The sequence below is a fragment of the Peromyscus eremicus genome, chromosome 13, assembly GCF_949786415.1.
Source record: "Peromyscus eremicus chromosome 13, PerEre_H2_v1, whole genome shotgun sequence".
Lineage (NCBI taxonomy): Eukaryota > Metazoa > Chordata > Mammalia > Rodentia > Cricetidae > Peromyscus > Peromyscus eremicus.
This window is the reverse complement of record NC_081429.1, coordinates 21,997,571-22,022,528: the sequence shown is the minus strand read 5'-3', so window position 1 is coordinate 22,022,528 and position 24,958 is coordinate 21,997,571. Positions and strand designations below refer to the sequence as shown.

Genomic DNA, 24,958 nt, shown 5'->3' with positions numbered 1-24,958 from the left:
CTTCACCAGCTTTCTGTTTTGGATTGGTACCTTCACTGCCTAAACTTGGCTGTCCTTGAACTCACTCTGTAGACCAGGCTGGCCTCAAACTCAGAGATCCACCTGCCTCTGCCTTCCAAGTGTGGGATTAAAGGCATGTACCACCACACCTGGCCCTAAGGTTTTTTTTTAGTTCCTTTTCACAAGTTGGAAACTTAGCTGGGTGGGATCTTGCCCTGAGGTCACCACTCCCTTTATTCCATTTCTTAATCCGTTTATCTCCTTGAACACAGGACTTAGTTCCATTCCACTTCCTGGTGCTCTTTTTCTCCTCAAAACTTACATTTTGTAATTTACCCTGCTCAGCTTGTTCCTTTTCATTTTAAATCTTCCATACCTTCTAATAGTGCCACTCCCTATGAGATTATGGGGGCCAATTACATTCAAACTACCACAATGACCTTGCCTCAAAAAAAAAAAAAAGAGAAGGAGAGAGAGAAGGGAGAAGAGATTGTATATTAGGCATGAAAAATCTCCTTAGAGTTATGAGCAGAAATTAGCAGCTTGAGATTCATGGAAAAAGTCAGCAATGGCTTCAGAATGTACCTTCCTCTGTCCTACCTCTCCAACCACACCTCTTCTTCTGCCTCACATAGATGGGGCAGCTAAAGCCACTTCAGACTTCCTGCTTCACATCTGCTCCTGCAGCTGAAACCTAACAACCAAAGAGCCATGTGCTCCCTGAGGTCTACCCTTCCACACATCTCTACAGCTGGACTCAGGGCCTGGCCCACCCAGCGAGTTCATTACCTGCCCTGGCCCGGCCTTCCTCCTAGAAGGAACTAGGAGCATAGAGACAAGCCTGGGCCCTTGCAAATCATTTTCCTCCCTAAGCCTCCATGTGAGAATCCAGTGATGAGAACATCTTACCCAAAGCAGTGACAGCTGTATATATGGAAGCTGCAGAGACCTTGCAAATGAGGGTTTGCAAACTATCTTTGTAACTCCAGCTGTTGGCTTTAAATTGCCTCCCCAGCACCCAGATGCTGTTTCCTAATTCCCATTGGAAGTGCATCCAAGCCATACAGTAGGAGACTGGAATGCCCACCTCCATCCTCTGTGTCGTCTTATTTTTGGGGAGCACAGTTTGCAGAAAAAAATAAAAGCAGCATGGATGCCTGCCTTCATGTTCCTTCCCCCATCACAAACCACACAGTTGCTGCTGCTCAAGACTTCTCCCCTTCTCTTCCTAAGCATCCTGTTTTCTCTTTCCAGATGCCACAAACTCCTGTTGTCACCTAGGGTCTAGGATATAAACTTATCGCTGAAGAACAAGGATTATCATTTTTGAGATCTTGTAATCAACTGGACACAGTTGTTGTTGTTGTTTTGTTTTGTTTTGTTTTTTTTAATCGCATTGCATCTGATGACTTCCAGACCCATCTGCACTTGGGAGGCATCTAGGAAGCTTTATGAGATTTGGCTGCTTCTGTCCCAACACAGAAGTTGAGAAATAGCCTGGAGTGTGACCTGGGCTTTAGGGTCTCTTTAAATACACTCCCAGCTGATCCGAATGTGTGAGCAAATTTGAGGACCACTGACTTCATCTTGGGACATTCTGGGACAAGAATTGTCACCATCCCTTTTTGACAGATGGAGAACCGGAGGTTGCATAAGCAAGTTGCAGGGCCTTCTTTCAACTCCTATCAGCCAGGTTCTACAGTGTGGTTGAGTTGCAGAAATTCTTTCTGGTCTGTGTGGGATACAGGATAGGGAGCTTGTTGGAAATGCCAATTCTCTAGACCCTCAGAATTTGTTAAGAATCACTGCAAGGAGTTCTGATATGTGCTGGATTTTAGAACTCTTAGTGCGGCCATGTCAGGACGCATTCAAAGTCAAGATGATGTACTCCCAGGCTCAGGAGCTGTGGCTCAACCCCTCTCCCCCCCCAGTGATGTTAAGACCTTAATAAACATGGGATTATCATGGATGATGAGTTAAAAATTACTCTCCTTTAAAACTTCTTCCAGGAAGTTCAAGATCCTCACATTATACTGCTTTCTGTGTTTTAAGTTAGTGAGTTTTAAAGCCAGAGTTGACCACCCCATTGGGAGCAGGGACTGCATCTCTCCTGCAGACCTGAGCTAGCACTGGAGCCCCATATTCTTTGCTTGATTAATGGCCTGATGGAACCTGAATAGGGAACCAAAGTAATCAGAGAATCCTGGAAGTGGCCTCATTTCCAGGCTGGAGGCTATTGCCATACATGATGAAGATGTGTGGGAGGCAGAGACTCTGCTAGACACGGAGCAAGTGCCCTCAAGCTGCAGGAGACAGCTGGCTTGGCACAGGATCAGATGGAGGAGCATCCAGTTGTGTGGGGCCAGGGCTCCAGCAGGTGTTTCCAAAGCCTTGGCTTCAACATCTCTGTCTGTAGAGTTAGAGCCAAGGGGTGGCTACAGGCCCCACATGCTGCAGACGCACAAAATCTTCATCTCTAATGAAACATGCTTTCCTTCCTGTTCCTGTTTCTTTAAGCAAAATAATAACTTGACACAGGTCCAAGCAGTTGAAATGATACTTAGAGGAACTCAATTTAGAAGGATTTTTAGGAGGCTGAAACAGATGTGGCAAACCATTTCAAGATACTCTGGGAGATGAGTTGGGGAGGACTGGATTCGAAATGGTCCCTCTGCCTTTTCTGAACCCGCCCCGACAAGTGCTGGCATGCGAGATGTGAGGTGTCCTAGACACTTTCTAGAAGGAAGCACCTCCATGCTTCTGTTGTCTTAATTGCCTCTGGATTGGTGCATCCAAGTGGCTCTGGGCCAACTCCCGGCCATGCATATCAGAGGAGGCCACTGTCCTGTGCTTCGAGAGCAGCCGCACCTGTTCACTACCAGTGTGGCTGCAATGGGAGCCCTTGACTTGGAGCTCCCCAACATGAGCTGGACATACTCTAACCTAGAGGTTCCTGCCACCTGCCTACACATGGAGGCATCCTGCTGCATCCCGTTTTTGCAGAGATGCAGACCTCTGGAAAACTGCAGTAGAACTAGGTCAGATTTTAGATGCAATCTGAACTGTCACATGGGAACTATCCAGAAGAGAAACTCTGGACCCTTAGTCCCTGCTGGCAGGTTTTAGCTCCTTGACCCCAAGGCATTGAAGGCCCCATGTTCATATTTGTTAAAAATGCCCAGTTGGAGAAGCAAAGGAATCTAAAATAGATGAATAGGAAACCATACAACAAACTGCTTTACAGCTATTATTACACTTGGAGTTTGTCAACTGTGATACACCAGATAAGGGGTTTTTATTAGGTAAAAGATCCCTGGTATAACACAAGTTACAGGTGCATCTCTGTGTGTGTGTGTGTGTGTGTGTGTGTGTGTGTTTTGTGTGTTCTTGTTCTATTATTCTTTCCATAGGGGAAAAAAACTTTTTAGTTGTATTGAATTGTTACTCCATGTTAAAAGTATACATGCATACTGTATTTGTAGTTCTATCCACTACCTTCTGCTTGCATGATTGATGTCACGGAAAGGGTAAAGCAAGGCCTTCAGCACAGAGGAGAGTCCAGTGTGTGCTGTATAAGCATCCCTGTTATGGATGGTCTAGAAATGAAATTATGGTCACCCTCAAGTGAAATCCCTCTACATAACACACCGTCTGATCAGACTGACTTTGCATCTAAAAAGAAGTCGTGTCTCTTTTAATCTTGGCTATTTAAGGTATTGCTTGGGTATTCATGATGGATATTTCTGAGATCCTGTAGATCCGCCCTTTAATAATGTCACAGATAGCATTTCTGGGCAAAGGCTGTGCAGGGAGATTCCCAAAGGGGACTGAGAACAGTGTGAGATCAAGTCCATCTTTGCCCTGTGCTTCACCTGCCTCAAACTCTGATTTATATATTATCAACTAAGGTTAATAAGGATTATCTTGCAGAAAGTTTCCAGAGTTTAGAAGCAGCTAGAGCCCTAGCCAGCCACGAGCCACACTACAAACATTAGTGTGACACGGATATTTGCCACGCTAAAAGGGTCTTCTCAGCCCATCATCCTTTCTGAAAATGTTCCCTGTCTGGGATTTTCCTGCTCACACCGATCCTATGCCTGTCCCCATGAGATACAGCCCTGTGTGGCCACTACATATTGATCGTGTACAGAATGTGACCTCCAGGTGCTGCAGGATCCGAGGAATAAGCAAAATCGCCCCTTTCCCGCTGGTAATAAGCAGGTGCCGAGTTTTGTATGAAGAATCTCATCCTTGCTACCAGATATTGGGAATCAAAGGGAGTTTACATCTTTGGAGAAAAGACTGGGGAAGGAGGGGTGCCTCTACCATGTGCCTTAAAGAATGGGGGGTATCACCTGGAAAGAAATAGATGGGAGAGGACATTCTAAACAGAAAGGATGGTTTTGGATCACAGAGTCTATTTGGGGATTAAGGTAAATGTATGTCCTTGAACATAAAATAGAAAATAAAAATGACAGTTGTGGATTGGACTGAAAATGCAAGTGGTGGCCAATTTTTAAAGCCACTTACACCTCAGACAAGAGAAGATCCCATCACTCTCAGAGACAGTGCTGGAAAGCAGCGATCTTGCAATAGCACAAGTCAGGGTGTTGGAGTGTGTGTGTGGGGGGGGTGCTCCACTCAGGAGACGGCTTCTGGATCTTGCCTGTGTAGAACATCTGTACCAGAGGACCCCATAGACCACACTGATATTGTGGCAGAGGAAATAGAAAGAACAGAAATTATGTCTAGAAGGTGTTTCAAAGACGTGATGGAATTTCACATAGCCATAAAGAAAAATGGAATCATTGCATTTGCAAGGAGCTCATCATGTTAAGTGAAGTGAGCCAGACTCAGAAAGATAAATTCCATGTTTTCTCATCTCTGTGGAACTTAGATTTGTAATCATCCATATGTACGTTTATGTATATATTTGGGGGGGGGGGAGACTAGAAAGGAGTCAGGAGGAGGAAGAAGAGGAGATCATAAAGGAGGCAGGAAGCAGAGAGGGCAATGGGATCTATGTAATAAGAAAGCAGAGTGGAGCCGGGCGGTGGTGGCACACGCCTTTAATCCCAGCACTGGGGAGGCAGAGCCAGGTGGATCTCTGTGAGTTCGAGGCCAGCCTGGGCACAGAGTGAGTTCCAGGAAAAATGTAAAGCTACAGAAAGAAACCCTGTCTTGAAAAACCAAAAAAGAAAAGAAAAAAAGAAAGAAATCAGAGTGGGCCCTCACTGGGAGGAAGAAAGAACCAGCTTCCAAGCAGGAGGGATATGGAAGAGGGATGCATGTGGACAAAACATAAAGACACACATGTATGACGGTGTCATGATGAAATCCACTACTTGCCGTACTAATCTGAAACTGATTTTCAAAAGAGAGACAGTCCTTTGTGACTGTAAACAACAGTGACAAGAAACTGTGAGTCTGAGGCAGAATTAGTTACAAAGCTACTGCTCCTCTCCGGGCAGAGTCGTTTTTATCTTTAGAATTGAATCAGGTTTTCTGCTCAGTCCTCCCCCAAAGCCCTGAGTCACTTTCTGAAACTTAAGCTTCCAAGAGACTAAACTATGCAAACTTCCCCTTGTGGGTTCTTTTTCCAGACCGTTTCCTGAGTAGCAAAGACGGGAAATGGATGCTTACTATAACGGGATAATAACTACATTCTGTTAACTTTAGACCATGTCCCTGCATTTCAGTCTTCCCATGACTTCACTTCACTTGCTTTGGGAACCAAGGAATGAGGGGAGCAGAGGATGCTGAGAACAGTGATAGACAGACTTGCTCTGGAGTTCGCGACTAACTCGGGCAGGGCGTGCAAACTTACCCTGTAAACCATAGTATGACCCCTTCATTGCAGGCACTAAATGAAAACTTAAACCCGTCATTCCCTCTGTGTTTCTTGAAGGTGAAATGCTGTAAATACTGGCCAGACGACACAGAGATCTACAAAGACATTAAAGTTACTCTGATAGACACCGAGCTGCTGGCAGAATATGTGATAAGAACATTTGCTGTGGAAAAGGTAAGTGGGAAAGCCGGAGCGAGCGGCAGACCCGGATGCAGATAGGCTCCGGTAGTTTCCCCAGTCCGCATCTCCGATTCTCTAACAGCTCCGCTCCATCCGCAACGTAAACCATTCCCATTTCACAGCAGTCTGTTCCTTTGCGACTAAACACAAAGACGTGTCTACCGCGCTGTTTTCATTTTTAACCCGGATGATCTTTGTCTCTGCCCTTTTCTCTTTCTTGATTCATCCATCAGAGTTTATTGAATTTAGATAAATGCCCTTGCAGCTTGCTGAGTCTCTCTTGTGTTGAATGTCCACTTGGGTTCCCCAGGACTGCGTTGGCCTAAGTGCCGAGGCAGACAGAGGTCCTAACTGCTCTTGGAATAAATACCTCACTCCCTTCAGGCTTTCTCAGGTCCAAGTTCAAAAGAGACTGAAGGGCCCTCTGAGAGGCAGTGATCTCCCTGGAAGCCCACACGAGGGAGCTCCATCAGTCACCGGCAATCTTGCATGATCTAGCATCTTCCTTCATCTTTCGCTCCACTTGGGTCTCAGCCCTGGGTGAATGCCGTGCATTGGTTCTGTTCCACCTCATCCCACACGCATGGATAGGGCTGCTTCTCTGGGAAGCGCTGTAGGGCGTAACAGGGAATCTCCTTATTATTCCCCCCTCTTTCTGCTGACATAGGGAGGGGCCGGAGGTGAAGCACACTGCAGTCCGTCCAGAGAAGTGCCACAGGTACGCTGTGGGGAAGGTGGAGGTGCTGTGACTGAGAGACATTCTTCCCCTCAGAGGCCCCACAGGCTTTGCTGTCCAGAGCCCATTCTCCAGGCCTCAGCCCTGCACAGCTGCTTCGCTGGGCTTACCAATTTGTCCCGAATGTGTTCTGCTCTCACTCACCAAGTGGCAGCAGACCCCTTAGAGGGCTGGGTGATGCCAGACTGATGGCCACTTGGCTCCTGGCCCCTCTCCTGATTCTGTGTCGTCACTGTGTCTGAATGCCCTTTTTAGAATAATAACAAGGGGATCTCTGGGAAATAAGGAAGCCGCATTTGTCTGATTCACACTGATGACTGGAACTGTCGCTCCTAGTTTGAAAATCCAAATTTATGACAGTCTCGCAAAGCTGAGAGGGCTTTAGTTTATGTTAATCTGTTTCTCACACTGTTTAGCTTCTTTTTCCTATAACCCGTCCTTTAAAAAAATAAATAAATAAGCAAGAGGGAGGCTTGGAGACTTCAAAGACTGTGAAGTTCTGGTTGACTCAGTTCCTCGAATTCTAAACCTCACACTTTGATGTCGATGTTTTTCCTTCTCAGGCAAGACTGTGCAAGAAAAAGCACTTGCAGGATTTTTGTATGGCTCTTGGCAAGAACACTCATGAATATCCGCATTAAAACAGCAATAAAAGACCCTCGATATTTTTTTTCCTAAGCCACTGCTTAAACATGACGTTCTTTGAACAATATAGTCAGCTCTCTAACAAGCTGAAAATGCATCCTGGTTGCTACTGGGAGGATGCGGGGGGGGGGGGGGGGGGGTTCTTTGCTCTGTTTTTAACCTTTTGCTGCCTCTGCTAAATTCCTAGCTGCATAGAAATGGTCCTCCGACACCCAGTTATTTCAGTCATGAGGCACTGGGGCAGAGATGGTACAGGGAAGGGGACGGAGAGGAGCTTGCAAAAGCATTGGGAGAATCAAAATGGAGTGTTAATGACTTTCAGACTGAGCACTGGGAGTCTCGAAGAAAACCCTATCGTTTAACTCCTGGAGAACACTTCTTGGACTTTGAAACTTTCTCATTAAAAAGGGAAAGAAAAGCAAGTGGTTAGCTATGGGCTTTAGGTTTCTGCAATTCTATTTTGACAGCAGGATGTAACAAGAGACCTAAGGGTGAAAAATAGATCTGGGCGCTGCTGCAAAGCCACCAGACAGCAGTAGACTGGAGTAGATGAATTCCTCGTTTGCATCTGATGGTCCCCTCTTTTGTCCCACATATCTAATTGTTTTGTGTAGCATACGATACCCATCATGTCAGGAAGGTGACTCTGAGGCCCCCACAGACCTAGATCTTGTCTGCTTTTGCTGGAAGTGACCACTGTATCCTCTGTGCCTACGAGACACCCTGAGACTTAGAGAAAACAAGAGGAATAAGATGCCCTGTCTTAAAGACAGACACACACTTCACGATTCAGCCCATCATTCCAGACATAAAATAAGCCCACTTTGGGATAGGCACAATCCCTCTTCCCATTATACTGAATCAAAACTTTAAATGATTTATACTCTTTTTTATGGCATTAATGCATTTCCAATGAAAACTAAAGAAATAATGTAATTAACATCCAGCTGGGAAATACTTAGGCTATGATTGCTGATTGCTCCTATGTTTCCCCAGGAGAACCTGTCGTTCATATACAAGAAGGAATGTTGTATGAGAAGCAATTTCCTTCGCTAATCTTGCCAGTCATGAGCAGATTAGAAAGTGGGAGTTCATTGTGGGAACAGGTTCTCTGGATTCTTGAAGCTAACCTGTACCTTGCTGTGACAATGAGCAATAAAGACAGGAGTTGGGAGCCCATCTCGTGATGGATGTCACACTGGGACTGAAGTTGAGCAGAGGAAAATCTCATCCCCCATCCCTTGGAGGACATGAGCAGTTATTGCCAAAGCTGTCCTGGTTCATGGGACACCTGCCATCAGATTAGACCACCACTGGCCAAATCACTGTGCTTAATTCCAGGGGAGCGAGCTCTCTAAGGGTTGGAAGGGGACAGTGGCTTGACTATCTTCTGATGGGGTCTTTAGAGCTGGCCAAATGTTACTGTTTTTCAATGGTGAGGAAATTTGGCTTTTAACTACCCAGTACCATTATTCTGGGCCCCCGGAGCCTGTTCAGTTCATCTGCACTGTGAGGCCTGTATGCTTGCTTCTTTACTGTTCAAACTCTAGTAAACCATGGGATTTTTCACAGAAAATAGAGCTTTGGCACTGGGTGTATCATTATATGAAAGATACATTAACCCACTGATAGCAAATAGCAAATGAGTCTTATATTAAATGATGGACTCACATCTCCTACCCTTTCCCAGCCCATCATAATACAGAGTTTATTCTTCATTCACTAAACATTGATGAATGGTTGGTAGAGAATCTGGTAAAGTCCAGGCATGTTCCTCTGTAAGATGTAATAAAATCAAAGCCAAGTCCAGATGTGGGAAAACAGGTTTTTATCAGTGGATCCCTGGTTTACTTGTAGCCTTGGTTTTAAAAGTAATTTTTGTTTTTCAAACAGACTTTGGGGCTAGGAGATGCTCACTGGGTAAGAGGGCTTGCTGTGAAAGCAAGACGACCTGAGTTCAGATCCCCAGCATCCACGCAAAAGTGTGGGCCTGTAACCTTGTGTTGAGAGAACAGGACAGACAGATCCGGGGAGCTCATTGGCCAGCCAAAAAAACTGAACCATGGAGGTTTGGGTTCAGTGAGAGACCCTGTCTCAGAAGAGAAGGAAAGTGGGCAATAGAGGGAAATACCCAATGTCCTTGTCTGGTCTCCATGTATGTGTGTCTTGGCACGTGTGTGAATAGCTAGCTGCACACTCATGTGCACATATTATATCACATGGTGACTTACAACTGTCCTTAGCTCCAGTTCCAGGAGACCCAGTGAGCACCAGGCATGCATTCAGTGTGCTCATATGCATTCAGGCAAAACACCCATACACATAAAAATAAATCTTTGTTTAAAAAAAAATAAGAAAAGAAGAGCAAATTGAAAGCCAAAACATAAGCATGATGTCTCTTCCCACCCCACCCCTCTTCAGTCAGTTCAGGATCAGGCAGTGCCCCATCTTCAACCCACTGGTCAAGTAGAAGATTCCAGTCAAAGCCCTTCTTGACCCTCACGTTTTCTGACACACCTGCTTCCACAGAGGAAATGGCCACTTGAGACAGGACAAGGCACCTTCATATTTCTGTTAGCTCTGGCACCTCAACACTTCAAGTATTTACAGTCGCAGAACTGCTGGTGTTTGAATGAATGGGCTACACATTTGCTTAAAATAAAAAGAGAAACCTAGCTGAGCCACAGATGAAGACAGATGTGCTGGTCTGTCTGTTTGGAAAGGAATTCTCGTTTATTCTTTCAGCAAACATTTTCTAAGCATTGACGGTGTGTGTGCTCCGTGTGAGTACCTGGAGCCAGGACAGGGGTCTTAACATTCCAGTAGCTGCGAGGGAACAGCATTTAATACAGTCTGCTTTGTAAGAAAGGACATTTGAAGAACCAAAAAGACCCATTCATCTTCAGGAATTGCATGTGTAAATTAGCATGTCCCCAAACATCACCTCCCCTTTCACACCTATAAACAGCTCAACGTCATATGCCTTCCAAATTGGGTGTTCCAGCTACAAATGACCTTCTTCCCCAAGGGTTCATTGTTTCCAGCCCTAGGCTTGCTTAGGGGTGATTTGTGTGCCGGCTTACTCTTGTTTCTCATTTCTTTTCCTTTGTTCCCCTTCCTGCCGTGGCTGACCGTGGAGTACAGAGAGGCATTCATGAGATCCGAGAGATAAGACAGTTTCACTTCACTGGCTGGCCGGATCATGGGGTCCCCTACCACGCCACTGGTCTGCTTGGATTTGTCCGGCAGGTCAAATCCAAGAGCCCACCTAATGCAGGCCCATTGGTGGTACACTGCAGGTAAGCAGAGCTCCTGGTACCTCCTCATGGATGCTCCATGAACCGGTAGTGTGTACGGAGGTTTCATGGAAAGGATGATGAAAATGTTCTAGTTTATCCAGAACTGGTTAAAGCTGATAGTTGTGTAACATTTCAAATGTGCTTCATGCTTAAACCACACACCGCTTAGTATCTAATGACTTTAAGGAGCAGGAGCATCGTGGTGGTCCGTTCCCTTTGCTGACGGACCCCTCTTTCCACGCAGTGCTGGGGCAGGAAGGACCGGCTGCTTCATAGTCATCGATATCATGTTGGACATGGCAGAAAGGGAAGGCGTGGTGGACATCTACAACTGTGTCAGAGAGCTCCGGTCCAGGAGAGTCAACATGGTGCAGACAGAGGTACTACAGCTGCCCTTTATCCCGAGGCTTAGTCCCCAATCTGTCTTGTATACTCACCTCCTTGGGCAAAAGAAGCCTGCCAACTGTTTCTACCAAATACCCTAGGAGAAAATTTCTGTACCTGCCAACTCCTGATTCCTCCCCGCCTCCTCCCTCCCTCCATCCTTTTGTCTGTTCTTTCAAAAACAAACAAAAAAGGACTTTTCAAGTTACAGATTCCAGTGCCAAGAGTGTCCCAGGTACTGGAATCTGTAGCCATCAACCTAAATTCACACAGTTGTCTGTGCCAAGGGACTCCAAAGAGTCTCTACATTAAGCAGTCAAGTTCCCAACCCTGTTCATGTTCCGTCTGTCTTGTAAACCAGCTGAGAAGCAGAGCAAGACAGTTCCTGAGAATAGCTAGGTGTCTGCCAGGCTGCTCCAGGGCAATCTGCTGTGTGCACTTTATTCTTCTTTGGGCATTAAAAGAATTCCAGCCTCCTAGCCCTAAAAAGTTCTTCCCTGTCACCTGGCATCATGGGACTTTGCCCAATTTGTAGAAGTACTCTGTACCAATTAGTAACTCTTAAAGTTGCAATAGAAGGTCTATCGAGAACTTAACATTTCTAAAACTTACATCCTGGACCTAGGACCTAGGGCCCACGGAGGATCAGTCCTGAAGCAGCATGAAGACAAATTAGTATCCTTTATGTTTAGGTTATACATGAAAGTTTACAAACCCCCTGGGAAGAATTCCAGGAGGCAAAAAACGCTGCCTTCCGCTTCTCTTTTCTTTAGACTAGGGGCATATTTTAAAATATAATGGTAGCCAACTTTTTATATTCAACATGCTCTAACAATTGATCAGGCATTGAAATCCCATCTCCTCACTTCATCTTCCTCTTCCAAAGTGTTATGTATAGAAATTGGTGATACAAGAAAGCCTTTAACATTTCATACAATTGAAGATCAATAATAAAGATGGTGGAAGTTAATCCTAAGGAAAGTCTCTGCCAAGTCACAATTAGAAGAATAGCTTTTACACTTGTGTGTTGATGTGGTGATGGGGACCAAATCCAAGGGCTTGCACTGTGAGACAAATGCTCCGTCACAGAGCTACGCCCCCAGTTCTAGAGAACCCATCTTTTAACTGTACACTGCACTCATGTAAAGGAGCTGTGTTCTGGACTTACTAGAGCTCTGATAACTATCAGAACCATTAAGTCATGGTTTAGATTAAGTCATTCCTAAGAGTCATAACTGTCTTCAGAGCAAAGTCCACTTTCCCTGGACCGTTTTTTATATTGTGAACTTGATTGGGGCAATCCTTCCAACATCAACCAAATTATGCTCGGTCCTCCTCTGAAATACTGAGTTCCAAATCTGTGGGCTCAGAAGTAGAGAGTTATTCCAGCCACTGTCCCACCGGCTCTGGTCGCTCCGTGTAACATTCTTCTTCACAAAGCTAGTTTGCTTTATCTTCCTGTTCTCCATCAGGTGGCATGCCAGCTGTCGGGACAACCCCATCTCCTGGCACCAGGGCCTTTATAATGCTTGTTTCTCTGTCACCTTGATGAAATGGGGCTGACAACACACTACTCCTCCTTCCTTCTCTAGCTCTCTGGGTTCACCCTGAGTTCTCCATCACTAACTAAGTCTGTCTGCTTCTTCAGGAGCAGTATGTGTTTATCCATGATGCGATCCTGGAAGCCTGTCTTTGTGGAGACACCTCCATTCCTGCTTCCCAAGTCAGGTCTCTGTATTATGACATGAACAAACTGGACCCACAGACAAACTCAAGCCAAATTAAAGAGGAGTTCCGGGTAAGTGGGGATCCAGGCGGGAGGGACTGGTAGGCTGTGTCTTTGCTCTTTGTGAAGACTCCCAAAGTGAACTCTTAGACCCTCAAACCAACACAGAGCTTCCCAATGGCAGGACCAATGGCACTGAGGGCTGGATGACTCTTTCCTCTGGTGCTGTCTGATAGGGCATTTCACAGCATCCCTGGGCTCCACTTTCTAAATATCTGTAGCAGTGCCAGGCTGAACACCCCGAGGGCCAGAACTACTTGGCTTCTCATCACTAGTCTAACAGAGCCATTTGCATTTCAAGTAGCCACCAACCAGTTCCAAGATCCAGGACACCTGGTTCATAGCATAACTAAGCATGGGTTCAATCCATCCATGGAAATAGGTCTTCAGATATGTCAAGACCAGGTTTTATGTAGCTGTCCCTAACTCAAAGCCAATCCTTCTTGCCTCCCAGATTTTCAGAAACCCTGCTCCAGTTAGAGTTGATGGCGGTGTATGCCATGGATCTGCAAGGCCCCTTGCCTCTGGCTCCTATGGCTGAAAGGCATTGTGTGCAGACAACCCAAGGAGGGAAAGAGAGAATGGAGCTAGTAGAATTCAAGGTGTGGGGGGCTCCCACCCTACAGTCAGCTGAGCGTGAGACAAAGCCGTCCTCTACCTCATGTGCCTTTTTAAAGGAATCAGTTTACCCATAGATCTTTCCTGGCACATTTTATCAACCCACACTTCCTTAAGAGTTTCTCAGTTGTGTTTCATGGTCTCAATTGGCACATTAAAACTGCACGCTTATGGGGTATGACGCAGTGTTTTCAAACATGGATTCATACTATCGAGTCGTATGGAAGAATGAAATCGGCCACCTGTGGTGTTCCCGCCCCTCCCATTTATCCTCCAGACTCTCAACATGGTGACGCCCACCCTACGAGTGGAGGACTGCAGCATCGCACTCCTGCCCCGGAACCATGAGAAAAACCGCTGCATGGACATCCTGCCTCCGGACCGCTGCCTGCCCTTCCTCATCACCATCGATGGGGAGAGCAGCAACTACATCAATGCAGCCTTGATGGATGTAAGCCCCTTCGGGTCCATGGGAAGGAAACAGAGCCCCAAGAACACTGGGAATGCTCATCTTGTTTATGTGCCCCCTCTGGCCTTTTAAGAGGCCAGCTACTCTTTCCAACAACAACAAAAATAGATCTAGCATTCCATGTGTGAGTTTGTGTGAGGCAGAGGTTCCTGCTCACACACCGCCTGTCCAAAGTCCTCAGAAATGAAGCCCACCTAAGCTGTCAGGTTATTTTAGCCTGCTGGCCAGAGAGCAAGAGGCAGCTGTTATGTCCTCTGGCAGGGAAAGGGGATACCGTGACTGACAGCATTATTTAGTTCCCCTTCTTCCTAATTCAGGCAGTAATTAGCATGGGGAGAAAACACAACTCATTGCCTCCTGCCAGTCTGTTTACGTCTTGCTATTCAACTGACAGGAAAGTAAATGGGTATTTTCAGTGCTAATGTGTAAATTTTAATTCTGCTGGTGTGACACCATAAAGGGGCTTAAGCTTGTTTAAAGCTCCCGGAGCCGACAAAAGCGTGCGTATCTTTTATGGCAGTGATAAGTAACACTGTCACCCAGATAAATGACAAGCAAATGGGTTTTGGGAAAACCAGAACTATTTTCACTGCACTTAGTTTTTAAAACAAACTGAAACTTTCTCTACCAGAATTATTAATATGGAGAGCCAATATTGCCTGTCAGAAATATAAAAAAAAAATGGTAAGAAATAATTATGAAGTTCCCACGGTATTAAAGTGAGAATATTTCATAATAATTTCACAGAAAAGCTTATATTTAGTCCATCTTGGTGTTGACAATGATGATAGAATTCAATGATCACTAAATATGTTCAGTGTTTTGTGCCACACATCTCCATGTGCACAAAGTAACTCTCCCTGTGTTGTGCTGAGTATATCCGGGTCTTTCTTGTTTGTGTTTGCAGAGCTATAAACAGCCATCGGCATTTATAGTCACCCAGCATCCTTTGCCAAACACTGTCAAAGACTTCTGGCGACTGGTCTTGGATTACCACTGCACATCGGTAGTTATGCTCAACGATGTGGATCCTGCCCAGGTGAGTCCAGGGATTCTTCCAGGTGGAGCACAGGTCCCAGGGTCAAGTCTGTGTGTGCTTTGTTTGAATGAGATGGGCATAAACAGCCAGTGTTCGGAGGCCTGTTGAAGGGTGTGAAAACACAAGGATAACAAGTGAGAATTAGAGGCTACAGAAGAAAGCCGGTGAAAACCAAGAAAACAGACAGACTGAAGGCTTGGATACAGGAAGCAGAAAGACAGGAACAAATAAATAAAATTGCCATTGGTGAGCTTCAAGGGCACAGACGAGTCCGAGATGAACTGGGACCACCATTGCAGAGCCATAGAGAGAGCAAGCCAACCAATAGAGGCAGGAGACAGACCTTGGTCTCTGTGCTTCTTGGAACTGCTCATCTAAGACCTGCAAGGGGGGCAGTGGGCACTGGGATGGCAGGGCAGTGGAGGCAGGCAAGCAGGCTGAAATGGCTTTGCACTTTGTCAATTCTTCGGAAAGATAGTCAAACAAAACTGGCACTGGGTATAAGCTCAGAACACTCAGTGGAGCTCTCGCAGAGACAACAGCGAGGAAGCAGAAAGCCCTGGTGAGCAGGGTAGCAGAATTTCCTTGGAGGGAGCTAGCTGTCAGGAGAGTCTTAGCACCAAGGCCCTTTGGGAGCAGAATCTGTTCTCCTCACAGACGTCACCACCATGACAGAGGGCATTCGGGAAACTTCGAGCTTAGTGTGTATTAAGAATAAACTTGTTTGGGAATTAATTAATATCCTCTCCAGTATAGAAATTTTTATTTTTAAATAGGGCAGGAGTGCTGGTGGGGCTCCTGGAGTGTGTCAGCATCTAAACAGGACAAGATGTTTCTTTCCCAAAATACATTCCGTCGCCATTAATAATGTTCATACGCAGCTAGGGTTTTTATGTTGGTGACATTGCATTGTAAGGTTAAGGCTCTCACTCAAAAGCTAGCTGGCGGAATAATAATGACAGTCCTTGTTCTTATCTACTCCTTTTGGCTTAGCTTCAGCGTTTTAGAATTCTCCCTCCTCTCTGCTCCCAGAACAGATTGTCACTGTTTACGAAAGCACACCCAATTCAATAGAACCAAGAACTGTCATTCTAACTTGTAGGCAGCAGTTAGACTTCACCAATTTAAGAGCCAGGCATGGGGTACAGGATGTGTTCCCTGTGTAGAGTCAGTTTGCCTTGTCCCTAATGCGAAGGTACATATGGGTCACCTATCGGTCAGCAATGCTAGCGGCGTCTATGAACCCAGCATCTGAATGCAGAAGCCGCATTCTACACTCAAACTGTCTGGACTCCAACCAAGCCTTGGCTGACTGGCAGGCAGAGAAACAAAAAGACTCCCATTCTATTCAGCAGACAGAGCTGATTCCCGGGGGTGGGAGCAGGGGGTGGGGGTGGGGGGTCAGGAAAGGCTCCTGGGACTCTGTCTTTTAGCAAATGCTAAACTGAGCGTTGGAACTCATAGGCTTCGTGAGTATACAAGACTGCCTGCCACTCAGCTGCTTTAAGTATTTATCAGACCAGTTCATGGATGTGTTATGCACCATTTAAGCCATTTTCTACATGGCTTCCTTGGGCAGAATGTAGGACACAGCGTGCCAAGAGCTAGATGCCAGTCTGGGCCATTCATATTTCTGTGGTGTGAATGACAAGCATTTGGTCAGGCACTTGAACTTCGAAAATAAGCAGCCAGCAAAGCCAGCCCTATCCACAGAGAACTGGGCAGAACCGTTCAGATGTGTTCGCTGTGGCTTTACTGCCATCTCAAGCTTTCTGTCACCATGCCCTTTAATCTTAACAGTGGGCACCCTTGGGTACCAAGAAGGATATAGACATCTGCATGCTATTGTTTGACAAGGTAGTTTAATAACTTGTCACCAGGAAATGCTGCCCAGGAAGAAAAATCCCATGGAAGCATTATTTAAAAATAAATAAATGTAATTTCTAAATCTAACAGACCTAGCTAATATAAAGAATAGTCTTGGCCACCCTACTTTCCCTACTTAATCTTTATCATGGATTAAAGATTTATCACGGGTAAAGAGGGAGAAAAGAGAGGATATTATTTCAGTTGATTCACTGTTAACTGAGAATTTGCCTTGCGACACATGAGACACATGACAGTGACATTTTAGACCCTTTCAAAAGTAAAAGACATCAAAAAAGAAAATTCAACCCGTGGATCCTGCTTTTAGTAGAACATCAGTTTGCTTAAAAAGACTATGAAGATATATCCCAGCATGGTTGCCAGTTCTGAATCTTATCCCCTGGCTAATGCATGCTTTTTGAGCAAACAGCCAGACGATGAGGAGAAATGTGAGGACAGAGCCATCAAGACAGTCCTGGGGTCTGGGCCTTTTAGGAAGGAAAGGAGCTGACATTTAAAGAAGTGTGTCGATCCTGACTTATCCAGTAATTACACTTGTCTTTCTGTGTTTGGGTTCAGTTGTGTCCGCAGTACTGGCCAGAAAACGGAGTGCACAGACATGGCCCCATCCAGGTGGAATTTGTGTCTGCAGACTTGGAAGAAGACATCATCAGCAGGATTTTCAGGATTTACAACGCCTCCCGAGTAAGAATCGGGGCCCACGGTGCTTAAACTGGGGTTTCGTAATTGTCTTACTGACTGTTGGCGTGCCTACTCTGTATCAGCCTCTGTTCTAGAGGATTGGAATGTCTCAGTTAACAAAACAGATCCCTGGACTGATGGGGCCTGTACGCTAACAGGAGGCTTGCTAAAGAGAGAGTTATTAATATGTGAAGGCACAATAAGAAATGCTTTGTTCAACGCTATAGACGTGGACCACTGTGGCAAACGCTACCTGAATCCAGCAAGAGGAGTGTGGAGAGTCTAGCCTAGAATAGATAGGGGTCAGCAGAGGGAAAATCAGGACAAGGGGGATTCTTGCTGAAGATAGGCCAGAGAGAGCTTGGCATGGCGGGTGCTCTGGGACATGGCGGATGCACTGGGACATGGCGGGTGCACTGGGACATGGCGGATGCACTGGGACATGGCGGATGCACTGGGGCACTGGGACATGGCGGGTGCACTGGGACATGGCGGGTGCTGAAGAACCTGATCAGATATGGAGTGGTCACGAACTAGAGGGGAGGATGCTTGCTAAACTGACATGGTAGGGGTTGCAAAAAGTGAGTTTTACAAGGAATTGCAAAGATGGGCCCCCAGGAGGGTCCTGACTAAAACCAAGAATCTTTATCAGAAGACATAGGTAGAATTATGGTGTGTTAGAAAGTGATACATTTGAAAGGAATAAAAAGTGTGAGGTCATGTCCCAGAGGTGTCACAGGTCCTCATTTCAGCCATTGACACTGAGGAAGGCAGTGGCCATGGCCTCTCTAGGAAGACAGACATGGCCTCACAAAGGCTCTGTGGTGGAGCTGGAGAATAGTAAGCAAAGGCAAGAGGGTGAGAACACAGGGACCAGCAGGGCCTTCTCCACCGCTGTTAGCAGACTCTTGCTGGAAAGCAAATGAAGAGCCATTAAGCCATTACAGGGTTTTTCAGAAGAACCGCTCCACCAGACGATTCACATGAGCCAATGAGCACTCTGGTTCTGCCTTGAGATCAGACTCAATAGACAGAAGGACCAGGTGACAAATGGCAGTGGTGGGACAGAGGTGGGGACATTTGGAGATAGTAAGCAGTAGAGAAAGACTGCTAGATCCTGAAGCTGGAGCGGCAGGACCCCCGAGAGTCAAGGTGACTCTCCAGATTTGGATCCTGAGAAGGAAGCGGTGTGACTGTCATTAACTGGAATTGTTTTGCCTGTGAGAAAAACAGACGGTTTGGGGTAAAGAGCTGAGCTGAGGTTCAATGTGGGACGCAGTAGGTTTGAGATGACCATCTGAGCCCTGAGGTTGATTTCCGAGTCCATAAGGGTGACATTTGGGAGAGAGGCCTAAATGGTGACTGACTTGTGATACCCGAAGTCATGAAACTGACTGAAATTGACCAGTGAGATGGGGGGAAAGGGGAAGAACCCCAAAACCAGGCCTGGGAAGAGGGGAGACTGAGGCAGAGAAGGAGAAACAGCTGACAAGGAAAGCATCCTAAGAGACCCACCTCTGTCAGGTGCTGCTGAGTGCCAAGAGGGTCCTTCCAAAGCTGAAGCCTGGAATATAGCGTTTGAGTTCTGCAATCCTGTTTAATTACACATAATGATTAATTAACTATTGACAGCACAGCAAAAGCCTCACTGTTAAAGACATATTATATAGAAAACAGGGTAGAAACTACATCACATTGAACTCGCAAACATTTCTAGGTTATAATTTACTCCTTACCTTTAATTTACTTGTAATTAAAGTGAAGTCATTTTTCCACGTAATACACAGCATGGTCAGTCCTGTTGTTATTCTTCTCCTCGGCTTTTACGAAATGTGAGCATTCTGCTCCATTCTTGTTTATCTCTGGCCTGTCATTTAAAACACCTGCATCTTTATAACCACCGGAGATTAAGGTCATAACTCTCCAGGCCAGCAGAATCACCCTTTGTTATATGCTGGCTTGAAGCCCTTGAATACATACCTTCCTCCCATGGGAAGATCAAGTGGGCGGAACCGGGCTCCCAGGATCCAGTCAGGTAAGCCATGCCTGTTTCCTCCACTCCCTGATTGGTGCCTCGCCCTCTGCAGCCCCAGGATGGACATCGGATGGTCCAGCAGTTCCAGTTCCTGGGCTGGCCGATGTACAGGGACACACCTGTGTCCAAGCGTTCCTTCCTGAAGCTCATCCGCCAAGTGGACAAATGGCAGGAGGAGTATAATGGTGGTGAAGGCCGCACAGTGGTGCACTGCTTGTAAGTAGTCCATACAGCTCCTCCCCCAGGACGGCCGGGCCCCGCCCACCTCACTCAGCTCCCCTTCCTCCTGCAGTTATGACAGAAGAAATGAGCAGCTCTGTGTCAGAGGGGTCATCAGCACTCTTACTGAATGATCAGTTGGCTTTCTAGAAACACAATGAACGGGTTGTGTGCTTGGGTGTCTTAGCCTGTTTTCTGTTTCTCTAACAAGATAAGGGAGACCAGGAGGTTTATAAACCCAAGAGTTTGATTTCGTTCACCGTTTTGGAAGCTGATAAATCCAAGAGTCCAGTCCTGGCATCTGGTGAGGGTCCTAGCGAAGCAGAGGACATCCCATGGCAAGACAGAACAAGTGTGCTAGCATAGGTCACTCTCCTCCTTATAAAGCCACTAATGTCACCCAGGAGACCCTTCAACTGATCCAGAGACCCTCTCAAGGCCTCAACTTCAAATGTCATTAATGCCGGGCGGTGGTGGCGCACACCTTTAGTCCCAGCACTTGGGAGGCAGAGCCAGGCGGATCTCTGTGAGTTCGAGGCCAGCCTGGTCTCCAAAGCGAGTTCCAGGAAAGGCACAAAACTACACAGGGAAACCCTATCTTGAAAAACCCAAAAAACAAAAAAAAAACCCAAATGTCATTAATGTCTTTGGAGATTAAGTTCCCAACACAAGAACTTGGAAAGCACATTCAAACTATAGGTGGTCTGTCATGTGATCAAAATATGCATTTGCCCTGTAACTGGGACCAACCCCTACCCCAGAAGAAAGAAAGGTGTAGGGATGGCTTCAGAGGCAGTTCCTAGCTCAAGAACCTACTCTTTATCTTCAGGAATTTTCAGCACTGGTTGAAATCATCCATACTAGAAGAAATCAGCCAATGCCATAATCAGGGATCCCTCCCAGATGGCCATAGCTCGGTCATCTCATTGAAGTAATTGATGGTTCTACTGGATACCATGAGGGAGCTTTTAAAAAAAAAATATTTTTTTCCCTCATCCCTTTTGTAAGAGATGTTTTCTATAAATGAGCATACTGGTAGAATTTAATTAGGGTCTGCCATAGTTTGGTCTGGGATATCCCATAAAGACTCACAGGTAAGGGCTTGGTCTTCCGTGTACTATGAGGAAACCTTACGGGCCTACTGGGAGGTCTTTAGGTCATTGGAGACATGCCCCAAATGAAATGATGGGACCCTGGGCTCTTCCTCGCCTCTCTCTGGCCATGAGGTGAGCAGCCTTCCTTTGCCACATACCCTACCCCAGTGGTATGCTGCTTCACCACAGCCCCAAAGCCATGGGGCCAGCCAGTCATGGAGTAGAACTCCACAACCGTGGGCCAAACTAGCCGTCATCTCTATATGAGCTGTTTATCCCAGCATTTGTTACAGGGACTGAAAGTTGACAAGCGTAGAACCAGTGTCCTCTGAAGGGGGACATCTAGGTCAACAGTTGTAGCAGGCGCTAAAATGTAAAAGTCCTTGGCCAGATGCTTCCCAATCGGACCTGTGCATTGGCAGTCCTTTGGGAAGACACTTCAGTGAGTATTGCCCTCAGGCCACACTGACACCAATTAAATCCCAGTCTCCGCATGGAACCCAGGCAGCTGTGCTATGGCAAACCCCTGGATGAGTTCCACTTGCTGTCGAGAGCCACTGAGGAGAGAATGTCTTTCTTCCCAGAGCGTTTTTACCCCCACGTTCTCACTGGCAGTGATGTGCAGCTAATCATCCAGCTGGACTTGGCTTAACAGAACAGGCCATGAAAAGGCATGGTGGTCAAGGACGACGCTCAGAGGATTTGAGGGAGTTCAAAGTATGAGCGTGTGTTGCCTTTCAGAGAAATATCATTAGAAACATAGGACAAGATCATTCCCAAATTGAAGGACAATGAACATTTGAAGGACAATGAACATTTCCTCTGAGCAGACCACCCTAAGTTCCAGTGGTAACTGGGGGAGGGTCCAGGTTACTCCTGGCTCCCTGCCCTCACCTCATGTGGTGAAACCCCTGAATTCTTCTCAGACCCTCAGTATGCTACAGGAAACAGGTTCATTGGAAAGAGCCGTAGGAACCTCCTCAGGCCTGTCCTCCATCTTACGTCACCCTATCATATCTGTGTAGAGTAGTGTACTCACCCTCCCCATGCTTTGAACTCCATTCCTGGCCATAGCCTCAGTGCTGGAGAAGTGTCTGTTCCATCCCCCTTCTTATTTCTCAGAAGAAGATGAGAGGTTCGGCATACTGAGCTGATCAAATCACAACGGGGCCTTTATTTTCAGCCAAGGAAGCCATCTTCCTGTAACTTGTCAAAATGACGAGTACAAAATGAAAGAGAGAGGCACCCACTATATGTTCTTTAGGTCTTTTAAGAAATAGAGCGGGGAGGGCAGGGGTTGTGCATGGGCAGATCTACGAGAAGGATGATATTGTAGACATCAGCAGAATGGGCACTGTTCAGAAAGGAACACCCGTTAAGTGTTGCCATGGCAAAACAGACAAAGAATCTACAGCATCACCCAGCATGCCTTAGGCATCATTTCATGGGTAAGTAAGTTAAGGCAAGACCCTGGCCAGTGGGTGTGCGGATTGAGCACAACAAGCACTCGAAGGGCCAAGATGGCCGGCTTCCTGAAATGAAGAAAGACAACCAGGAAAAAAGAAGACAGAGAAAAGCTCCTGGGCGCCAGGCTGCCTCCCCCAGAGAAGCACACCTAGTGAGTGCTAACAGGAAAGAAGCCTGAGCTACTGGAGCCCACTGCACATAAATGCATAGCTTAATGTGCAAAAAGAAATAGAAGACCTAATCTATATTTTAAAAATCCCAGTAGGAAAGTTGGCATTTTAATTAGCTGGTATTAGATCTGTTAGATTATTTTGGTTGGTTTGACCAGGCTGGTCTCAAACTCACAGAGATCCACCTGCCTCTGCCTCTCGAGTGCTGGGATTAAAGGCGTGCGCCACCACCACCTGACTTAGATCTGTTAGATTTTTGTTTGCATGGGTTTGTTTTTGTTGTGTTTTGTGGTCCTTGAGATGGAATCCAGAGCCTTGAGGATGCTAGGCAAGTGCTCTAATACCAAGTTACAGTCACAGACCAGTGGTTCATATTTTTAATATTAAAAGTAGTTTTCAGTTAGCCCTCCTGAATCTAGAAATCCTGCATTGTATCTGGAAGTATAACTTGTTTCGGCCCTGAACTACTAGCTTTCTAACATGAGCCAATCCTTGAGCCCTCAGGAACGGGTCACTACTGCAGATAGTTGTAAGGAAGAGGCATGAAAGATAAGAAGACCTGTTCAACCATGGCACATTGTAGGCAGCATTCTTCCCAAAGACAGCTGTGACCCTCGAACTAAGCAATTATATCACTGTTCCGTGTGGTGTCTCTAACAGCGGGCTGTCTGGCTGTCACAGACAGTGGTGGGCATCTGTTGTCACTCTCCTGCCTGCCATCTCTTTCTTATCCTCTGTGAGGGTACCCCCTCAAACTCTCCTCAGTTCCATAATTCCTGTGGAGCTGCCTTTTGCTAACGTTGGGTGTGATACTCAGCCCTGTAGAGAAGGTTTGGATTTCTTTTTAAGATTTAAAAACTTTAAGATTTTTTTTTCTTTTTAGCCTACAAGAAAGTTTAAACTGGTATCTTCCAATATTGGTCAGGGGGAAAGAAAACGCTTTGGAAGCGTTTTTTTTAACAGTCCTTGGTGAGGTATTCGGCATGGTGCAGCGCCACCTATTGGCTGAGAGCAGAGTACACCTGCATGAACGCTCTCTGGATACAGGGTATACAGAGAATTCTCTTCCTTATAAATTCCTTGCTATTTTTAAAACAAGACTATGTCCTCATTCTGAAACTGTGGAAAGAGTGGGTGTCGACAGTGGTCATGAGCAGCTGTGGAAATGTGAGGTAAAGAGCTGATGGTCGAGGACATTGGAACATCTATGCAAAGAACAGAGCAGAAGAGGCCCTGAGGCAGAGCCTTGCCCCTGTGTCCCCCTGACTGTAGCATGTGACTGCAGGGCAGTGGGGAAGCTGGACACATCAGCCTGTCTGTCTCCTCACAAGTGAATAGAAATCCTTTCAGATGAATCCACCCTAAATGTTGAAAGTAGACAGCAGAGCCTCCATATGAACATGTGGGAGATACTCCTCCTGAGCAAGAGGTTAGCGAAGACTGATTTGGAGAGGATACAGAAGGGATTTCATTAAAATGAGATACTCTGATGACAAGATCTGAATAGATAAGGAGGAAAAGCATGATGGGGTGGGGGGTGGGGGTCCTGAGTGCATACATCTGGTAAATCCAGAGCCAGGATATCTACACATACAGCAAATCATTAGAACAAGATATTTAACACCTTAGTTAAATGTTAAAGGCATCACACTTCAGAAAAGAAAGCATGGCATGCAGCCCCATGGTAGAACCTTTGTCTAGTAGGTGCCAAGCCCCGAGTTTGATTCCCAGTACTGGAGGAAAAACAAAAACATACAAGCAGTGATAATCAACAGCATTAGTTTGGTTTTGGTGTTTAGGAAAATACTCATTAGAACCACTGCATGCCCCCCAGAATGGCTGAATTTTTAAAGACATGGAACAAGGATTCCAAGGGTTGGTGACACTGTGAATGGACAAGGGCATGGCCTTGTGAGGAAGGAAGCCTTGGGGCCGACCAGGACACTGTGTGTGGCTCCGATGGAGCTACTGTGGTGTGTACATTTGCAAAACTTAATTCCAGTGTCTGCTTATCATTCTTCATCATGGACTTCATCATAGCGGTGTTACTCTTTATCTAAAGAGAAGACTTAGAATGTTACAACAGACTGAAGGAGCTGCCATCCCTGACTATCATCCTTGACTCTAACCAATCTTAAAGTAGCAAAACAAGGGACAACCAGATGTCTTATGCTTATTAGAGAACATGTAAGTTTTTTATGAGTGAAAACATTGAATTGACCGTTCCTCCATCCAGCGTTCTTTACAAGCACTGATGCCAGCCACCAATTTGCAGGATACACGGGTCAAAGACAATATATTAAATCATATTGGAGAGGTACAGTGAATGAGAAAAATCTAGAATGTGGGACTCTCTACAAGACAAGCACCCTTTTCTCTAACAAATTCTTGAGGACAA

General features: G+C 46.0%; 1 protein-coding gene across 2 annotated transcripts in view; it reads left to right on the top strand.

Annotated features, from left to right (window-relative positions):
* Window positions 1-24,958, top strand: part of Ptprm (protein tyrosine phosphatase receptor type M) — a 713,675-nt gene that overhangs the window by 675,864 nt on the left and 12,853 nt on the right. Inside the window, exons 22-30 of one of the 2 annotated variants that reach the window (XM_059277901.1) lie at window positions 5,909-6,025; window positions 6,699-6,749; window positions 10,557-10,711; window positions 10,956-11,091; window positions 12,744-12,893; window positions 13,777-13,950; window positions 14,876-15,007; window positions 17,453-17,578; window positions 19,663-19,826. In XM_059277901.1, the coding sequence (XP_059133884.1) occupies window positions 5,909-6,025; window positions 6,699-6,749; window positions 10,557-10,711; window positions 10,956-11,091; window positions 12,744-12,893; window positions 13,777-13,950; window positions 14,876-15,007; window positions 17,453-17,578; window positions 19,663-19,826 (1,205 nt within the window). The remainder of the gene's footprint in view (window positions 1-5,908; window positions 6,026-6,698; window positions 6,750-10,556; window positions 10,712-10,955; window positions 11,092-12,743; window positions 12,894-13,776; window positions 13,951-14,875; window positions 15,008-17,452; window positions 17,579-19,662; window positions 19,827-24,958) is intronic. The other variant, XM_059277900.1, reaches the window with a different exon arrangement.